Below are 8,490 nucleotides of genomic sequence, written 5' to 3' on the forward strand. Positions count from 1 at the left end.
TTCTTAGCCCATTTGTAACAAAACATGGCCCAATAGGCTGCGTAACTACACATAGTCGCACCTGAGGCGCGTGTGAAACAAAGGGATAATGGTGGATTCACGGACCTCACAATCTCAAAGAAGCTCTCTTTGCGCCTTCTTCTAGAAACCTCTCCCCTCACTCTCCTTAAACCTCGAAAAGGGTTTTCTCTGTAATCATCTAAAATGGCTCCTGCTTTGAGTCGAAGCCTCTACACGACTCCTTTGACTTCACTTCCACTCACCCCCACCCGTCTCTCTCCTCTCAGAACCGCGTTTCTCCCTCGCGCCGGCGGTGGCCTGAGAGCCGGCGTTTCATGTAGCTGGAACCTCCAGAAGAGATGCAGCCGCTTCGCCGTGAAGTGCGACGCCGCCGTGGCGGAGAAGGAGACGGCTGAGGAAGGGTCCGGCGAGAAGTTCGAGTACCAAGCCGAGGTTCGTTCCTCTTCAAAAAAGTTTCGATTTTTAATCATGGGCACTTCTCAATTTGGTGAAAGTTTGAGCCTTTCATTCGCAGGTTAGCAGATTGTTGGATTTGATTGTTCATAGCTTATACAGTCACAAGGAGGTGTTTCTCAGGGAGCTTGTAAGGTATGTTTGTGATACTAGTCGATTTGATTTGTATGTGGGCTGTTATGTATCACCGCAAACTATAGCTTATACGGTCACTTATTCAGAACTGATTGTTTTATGTTCAGTAATGCAAGTGATGCGTTGGATAAGCTGAGGTTCTTGAGTGTGACAGAGCCTGCTTTGCTTGGAGATGGTGGAGATCTTGAGATTCGAATCAAGCCTGATCCTGATAACGGCACTATCACCATTACGTAATGAGAGAAGTCTTACTTTGTTTCTTCTTCTAAGTTTGAGTATTAACATTTAGAGAAATGATTACTTAAAGAGAGTGATGTGGATTTGCAGTGATACTGGAATTGGGATGACAAAGGAAGAGCTTATAGACTGTCTTGGAACTATTGCTCAGAGTGGCACTTCCAAATTCTTGAAGGCTCTCAAGGTTTATACTTTTTCCTCTCTCTTAAAGTTATTAGCTGGCAAATCAATCTCGATGTCTAACCTTTAGACTCATCTTTGTTCAGGAAAACAAGGACCTTGGTGCTGACAACGGTTTGATAGGACAGTTTGGTGTTGGGTTCTACTCTGCCTTCTTAGTTGCGGAAAAGGTGAAGTCATTTAGCGTCTTCTACTTACTCTAGTGGACTTATTGTTGTCTCTGCTTTCCAGGTTGTTGTCTCCACCAAGAGCCCAAAATCTGACAAGCAGTACGTTTGGGAATCTGTAGCTGACAGTAGCTCATATGTGATCAGGGAGGAAACAGACCCTGAGAACTTTCTACGCCGTGGAACGCAAATAACTTTGTATCTAAGAGTATGTTTCTATATTCAACCCTTTTGAGATCTCTTATGGTTTATTTGACGGCATTTATTCCTGGCTGCAGGAGGATGATAAATACGAATTTGCGGAATCTACAAGAATCAAGAACCTTGTTAAGAACTATTCTCAGTTCGTTGGGTTTCCCATCTACACATGGCAGGAGAAATCAAGGACTGTAGAGGTGAGGATAGCATTTTGTGCATATGATTGCAATTAGAAAGAGTGTGCTATCATTGTTAACTCGTTGTAGGTTGAAGAGGAAGAACCAGCTAAGGAAGGAGAAGAAGAGAAAGAGGTAAAATCTTGTGTTTATTATTTTTTTTTAATTTTTGTCTGAAACCAAACACCTTCTCCTGTTGACTGATATGACATTTTTACTTGTTTGAATCCAGGGTGAGCCTAAGAAGACGAAGAAGACTACTAAAACTGAGAAGTACTGGGATTGGGAACTAGCCAACGAAACAAAACCGTTATGGGTGAGATGAGAGCTTTCAACGTGTGTTTTGTTCTTCGTCCTTTATAATGTTTGATATACTCACTTGGTTATTGTTTTGTCGCTGAATAGATGCGCAATTCGAAGGAAGTGTCAAAGGAGGAATACAACGAGTTTTACAAGAAGGCTTTCAATGAGTTCTTGGATCCACTCGCTCACACACACTTCACAACCGAGGTGCTTATACTTTTTAAGTTATGCATATCGCCTAATCATTCCTGTGACTTGATGTTGCTTATCGTTTGTAACTTTTAAGGGTGAGGTTGAGTTCAGGAGCATTCTATACATCCCTGGGATGGGTCCACTTAACAATGAAGACGTTACAAACCCGAAAACAAAGAACATTCGTCTCCACGTCAAGCGTGTGTTTATCTCTGATGACTTTGATGGAGAGCTCGTGAGTCTATCTTCTCATTTTATATTAGCTGGTTCCATTTTTTTTTTTTTTGACATGTTTCACTATCTGATTGCAGTTCCCAAGATACTTGAGCTTTGTGAAGGGTGTGGTGGACTCAAACGATCTTCCACTTAACGTTTCACGTGAAATCCTCCAAGAAAGCAGAATCGTAAGTGATGGCCAAAGTTACTGATACAAATCTCATATGTATCATACTCATCTTTGTAATACTACTTCAGGTAAGAATCATGAGAAAGAGGCTCATTAGGAAGACTTTCGACATGATACAAGAAATCTCCGAAAGTGAAGACAAAGAGGTCTGTGTTCTTCTAATTAAAAACCCACTTTGTTCTCTTGACCTTGTTCGAAGAGAGGTTCATTTTTGTTTGGTACTAATGATTTCAGGATTACAAGAAGTTCTGGGAGAACTTTGGTAGATTCCTTAAGTTGGGTTGTATTGAAGACACTGGTAACCACAAGCGCATTACACCGTTGCTTAGATTCTACAGCTCCAAGAATGAAGAGGAACTGACGAATTTGGATGAATACATCGAGAACATGGGTGAGAACCAAAAGGCCATCTACTACCTTGCCACTGATAGTCTGAAAAGTGCCAAGTCTGCTCCTTTCTTGGAGAAACTAATTCAAAAAGATATTGAGGTATGTGCTTCAAGATTAGTGTTGAATCTGCCTTGGTTCTTTATTCTGATTTGGTTTTCATTGGTTATAGGTTCTGTACTTGGTTGAACCAATTGATGAAGTTGCGATTCAGAATCTACAAACCTATAAAGAAAAGAAGTTCGTTGATATCAGCAAAGAAGATTTGGAACTTGGTATGTCTACAGCTATTGTTAGTGTAATGAATGTGAAGTCCTTCTTTCTAACAAAGTGTGGCTCTATGTTTTTTGGCAGGTGATGAAGATGAAGTGAAGGAAAGGGAAGCTAAACAAGAATTCAATCTTCTGTGTGATTGGATAAAGCAGCAGCTTGGTGACAAAGTTGCTAAAGTCCAAGTCTCAAATCGTTTGAGCTCTTCTCCTTGTGTACTTGTCTCAGGCAAGTTTGGTTGGTCGGCGAATATGGAAAGGTTAGTTAGTACCTTTATTTAGCAGCTCTAAAAGAAGAAGCTTATTGAAACCTAATGAAACTTAAAATGTTGGTGAAAGGTTAATGAAGGCACAAGCACTTGGAGACACTTCAAGCTTGGAGTTCATGAGAGGTAGGAGAATACTAGAGATCAATCCTGATCATCCTATCATCAAAGACTTGAATGTAAGCTTGTCATCTCCTCTTTAAAATCTCTCGTCACTAGATGATATGTCTCTAGATAAAGCTTATTGATTTGGTTTCTGCATATTTTGTGAAGGCTGCTTGTAAGAATGCACCTGAGAGCAGTGAAGCAACAAGAGTGGTTGATCTCTTATATGACACTGCTATAATCTCAAGTGGTTTCACTGTAAGAAGTTTTCGGCTTTCTTGTTTTCTAAGCAGTGTTTTTTAATTTGTTTTCCTCACTTTTGATGTGTTTTGTTGAGCAGCCTGATAGCCCGGCTGAGCTGGGGAACAAGATCTATGAGATGATGGCTATGGCTGTTGGCGGAAGATGGGGACGAGTTGAAGAAGAAGAAGGAAGCTCGAATGTGAATACAAAGGATGGAGAAGCAGAAGTAATTGAACCATCTGAAGTTAGGGCAGAGAGTGATCCGTGGCAAGATTGATTTTCTTGTTTACTACAGTGAATTTTTGACAAAAATAAATGCTTTTGCTTTCTACTAGAACTGTCTTGTTTTGTTTGGGGGATACGACTATTATGGGCCTGGTGAAAGCCCGTTATTGGATCATGTGAACGACTCAATAATTAATCAGATAGAAAATATCTCTGTTTCTCAAAAAAATCTCAAAATAATTACCTCTCAGATATTTAATATAAGGCAATATGAATTTCTTGAAACATAAAAAATCAACACTCTTTTTAAAAATAATTTGAATTCCCTGCACAACTACTTATGAATTTTTTGGATTATATCCATTATTTCAAGTTTTGGATCGAATTAGAAAAGCGACTTTTGGCTTCAATTCTTAGAATGGAAAAATTTATCGAGGACCGCTTGCTCTGATTTGAACTCGTGAGACTGAGAGAGATGTAACTAAATTTGTTATAAATTATAAAAATATATATATTTGGTATAAGAAAAAGTGTCTAATTTTCTTCACTAGTGTGTGATGGTGTGATTAAAACGGTCATGGTAACCTCGTGGGAGTCTTCTCTATTGACCCAGTGTTTCACTCGTTCAGACGTTCTTTTCTCACTTACCAGTAACTTTTGTTATCTCTTATTACAAAGGGAATTCTAATGTCATATGGATTCACTTCACATTTGAGTTTATCTACTTTATATTTCTTGTTATTTAAGTTATAGATAAGTCTTTATCTCTTGAGGCTTACATATTCTTTTGTTTTATATAAACAGAGCAATTACTCAATGTCAATACAAGTTATACAGTTTACATATCAATAGTTTCTCTCTTTACACGGTATCAGAGCAATAAAATCCTGAAACTTAGTGTTTCACTCGTTCAAACGCTCTTTTCTCCCTTACCATTAACTTTTGTTATCTTTTATTATAAAGGGAATTTTAATGTCATATGGATTCACTTCACGTTTGAGTTTATCTACTTTATATTTCTTGTTATTTAAGTTATAGATAAGTCTTTATCTCTTGAGGCTTACATATTCTTTTGTTTTATATAAACAGAACAATTACTCAATGTCAATACAAGTTATACAGTTTACAAATCAATAGTTTCTCTCTTTACATGGTATCAGAGCAATACAATCCTGAAACTTAGGTTTTTCGATAGTTTCGAAAGAGTTCTTTAGTTCATCAAGTCGATGTCTGGAAAAGATGATTCTGCTGTTCCTAAAAGCAGCACCGCTCAGGTTGAGCAGGATAGTACGAGTTCGACTGCTCCTTATTCGTTGTTTGCTTCAGACAATCTTGGAGCGCTTATTTCATCTATGATATTCACCACTGATAACTACAATGAGTGGTCTACGGAGTTGATCAATGTTTTAAGGGCCAAGAGGAAGTTAGGGTTTATTGATGGAACCATACCTAAACCTTCCATTACTGATCCTAATTTTGAGTTTTGGTCCTCGGTAAACTCCATGATCGCCAGCTGGATACATTCTTCCATTGAAGCACGAGTTCGTTCGACTGTTACATTCATATCAGACCCTCATAAGTTATGGGATAATCTGAAGAAAAGATTTTCTCAGTTGGAAATAAAGTTCAAGTGCACTTCCGCAAAGAACAGTTTATGAGATGTCGACAAGATGGTCAGTCTGTTATGGACTATTACAGATGCTTGGTTAAACTATGGGAAGAATTGGATATGTACAAACCTCTGCCTTCTTGTAGCTGCAGTGCAGCCGCAATATATGAGAAGCAACGAGAAGAAGAAAAGGTTCATCAATTTCTGATGGGTTTAGATGAAGTTTGTTTTGGTGGAGTTTGTCAAGGGATCATTGCAAGCGACACACATGTTGACCTTGGAGAGGCTTATGCCAAAGTCATATGTGAAGAGCAACGTCTGACCTCTGCAAAAGATAGGGAGACACAACAGAATGTCGTCGGGTTTGTTGCTAAGAAAGACTCCTCTGATCTGAATAATTCTTCAGGCTCTTCAAAACGTCTTCAATGCACACATTGTGGTCGAAAAGGCCATGATAAAGCTAATTGCTATCAGTTAGTTGGATTTCCAGATTGGTGGGAAGACAGACCTCAAAACAGAATGCTCGTGGTTGTGGATCTTCTCTGCCCGATCAAAGTCACAACAATGGAGCTCATATTCAAAACGCTCATGCCACCACCTTCAATGCTTCGTCATTTCCAAATTTTACTGAAAATTAATAGAAAACACTTACTCAGTTACTCAACGAGAAGTCTAAATCAGCTGATAAGTTGTCTGGTAAGAAATATTATGATGATCTTGTTCTAGACATGGGAGCTTCTCATCATATGACTGGAGAGCTTTCGTTTCTGGACAATGTTACACCCACCCTCCGTGTCCAGTTGGGTTTTGCAGACAGAAATAAAACCTATGCAACATACTTGGGCACCTTTTGTCTATCAAACAACATTGTTCTATCGAATGTGTTGTTTGTTCCAAATCTTAACTGCACAGTGATATCGTTTTCAAAGCTACTTAAACAAACGAACTACTTTGCTGTTTTGACTGATACTCTACTTATTTTACACGATCGTTTCACGAATACCCTGAGCAGGTAAAGAGCAGGATGGGGTTTACTTCTTCAAGGATGTTATAGGATCCATATCGTATGGTGCTTCATATTTTCTCACAGTTGTGGATGACTTTTCTCGTACGGTTTGGACGTACCTTCTTCTTGAAAACTTAGAAGTTCGAGTTATTCTTCACAATTTCTGCAAGATGAGTGAAAGACAGTTTAACAAAAAGTGAACTCTTACAAGCGACGATGGTACTGAATTTATGTGCCTCTCTCAGTTCTTTCGCGAAAACAGAATAGTACACCAGACCTCTTGTGTCGTGACTCCTCAGCAAAATGGCCGAGTAGAAAGAAAACATAGACACATTCTCAATATTTCAAGAGCCTTGTTGTTTGAGGCTAACTTGCCGGTTAAATTTTGGGGTGAAGCTATTTTGACTGCAACATACCTCATCAATCGACGCCTTCAGTGGTTCTCAATTATCAGTCTTCTTTTGAAGTTATGTATGCGAAGAACCGCTGTATGATCTGCTCAGATTTCTTTGGTGTCTGTGTTATGTGCATGATTGAGCTAGAGACAAAGACAAATTCAACTCAAGGAGTCGACAATGCACCTTTGTAGGTTATCCTTACAATAAAAAAAGGATGAAAGGTTTATGATCTCGACAAGAAAGTGTTTCTTATCTCTAGAGATGTTATTTTTCATGAGAAGGAATTCCCATTCAGAAACTCATGCTGTAAACTTGGATCAGTCAAGCATGTCTCAGTCAGTTATACAAACCGCGTCTGGTGATGATTGGCTTGTTCAGAAGCTACGCACCTTAGTTGATAGGGGGAGCTCCGAGAATGTTGAATATGTTGCGCCATTATCAAACACAGTTCTTCCTTCATCATCTCAGGCAGAGCAACCTGTGTCGTCACAAATAGAGAGCTTTGTTCCTGTTGTATCTATTTCTGCTGAAAATGTCGAGAAACCTTTGGACACAAGTCATGAACCTGAACCGACTTCATCTCCCTTGAATACTCCAGAAAGCACATCATTTCCTGAACAATTATGTCGTGGTCACCGTAATAAAGATGCACCTACTAAGTTTGAAGATTATGTATCTAACAATGTTCAATGTCTGGAGGATACTAAAGAAATCCATCTCACTCCCATCTGCTCACTATCACCGCCATCGTCCTTTCCAAAGTAAAATATTCTAACATATGAATCACTATGTTACTAATCTCAAATTTTCAGAGTCACATAGAGCATTTCTTTCTACGATTACGGCGTGCACTGATCCCAAACGGTACTCCTAAGCAGCCTAACATAAAGTCTGGTGTGATTCTGTGAAAGATGAGACGTAGCACAAGAAGATAGTGGAACATGGAATATTGCGTCGCTTTTGCCTGGCAAGAGAGCATTCGGTTCCAAATGGTTGTATCAGACTATATATAATCCTGATGGCAAAATACTACGACACAAGTCTCACTTAGTTGCATGTGGAAATAATCAAACAGAAAGTGGTGATTTCGAAGAAATCTTCGCTCCAGTTGTTAAAGTGAGTACTGTACGGTTTCTCCTTCGCCTAGCAGTTGAAAAAGGTTGGGAAATACACCAAATTGATGTCCATAATGCGTTTCTCCACGGTGATCTCAAAGAAGAAGTTTATATGCGGCGTCCTCTAGGGTTTACACATTCTGATCCTACAATGGTTTGTTGCCGCAACAAAGCTATCTATGGATTGAGTCAGGCACACAAGGTATTGGTTTGCTAAATTATCTTCAGCACTATTAAAGTTTGGTTTTGTCCAATCGTATTACGACGTCTCTCTGTTTTTGTACACAAAGGGTGATAAAACATATCTGGTTCTCGCAAGCAATAGTATGGATCTCCTTACCAAGTTCAAAACATATCTTAGTCAATGCTTTCGTATGAAGGACTTAGGCAAGCTTCGTT

At 39.2% G+C, this 8,490-nt stretch overlaps 1 protein-coding gene across 1 annotated transcript; it reads left to right on the forward strand.

Moving 5' to 3' along the window:
* Positions 1–97: 97 nt before the first annotated feature.
* LOC106418378 (heat shock protein 90-5, chloroplastic-like) lies at positions 98–4,072 on the forward strand. Its single transcript, XM_013859073.3, has 19 exons — positions 98–453; positions 536–609; positions 717–842; positions 937–1,030; positions 1,113–1,196; positions 1,258–1,401; positions 1,472–1,588; positions 1,658–1,702; positions 1,800–1,883; positions 1,973–2,077; positions 2,157–2,297; positions 2,374–2,466; positions 2,537–2,614; positions 2,703–2,957; positions 3,028–3,130; positions 3,210–3,384; positions 3,464–3,569; positions 3,664–3,753; positions 3,836–4,072. The coding sequence occupies exons 1-19, from the start codon at positions 205–207 to the stop codon at positions 4,013–4,015; spliced, it is 2,343 nt and encodes a 780-aa protein (XP_013714527.2). The 5' UTR covers positions 98–204; the 3' UTR covers positions 4,016–4,072.
* Positions 4,073–8,490: the final 4,418 nt, after the last annotated feature.

Source organism: Brassica napus, chromosome C9, assembly GCF_020379485.1.
Source record: "Brassica napus cultivar Da-Ae chromosome C9, Da-Ae, whole genome shotgun sequence".
Taxonomy (NCBI): domain Eukaryota; kingdom Viridiplantae; phylum Streptophyta; class Magnoliopsida; order Brassicales; family Brassicaceae; genus Brassica; species Brassica napus.

Excerpts from the sequence above, each read along its gene's own strand:
- LOC106418378 (XM_013859073.3), top strand. The coding sequence starts at position 205 with ATGGCTCCTGCTTTGAGTCGAAGCCTCTACACGACTCCTTTGACTTCA. Across the intron at positions 843-936 it reads AACGGCACTATCACCATTAC|TGATACTGGAATTGGGATGA; the intron begins GTAATGAGAGAA and ends GTGGATTTGCAG. Across the intron at positions 3,754-3,835 it reads TAATCTCAAGTGGTTTCACT|CCTGATAGCCCGGCTGAGCT; the intron begins GTAAGAAGTTTT and ends TTTGTTGAGCAG.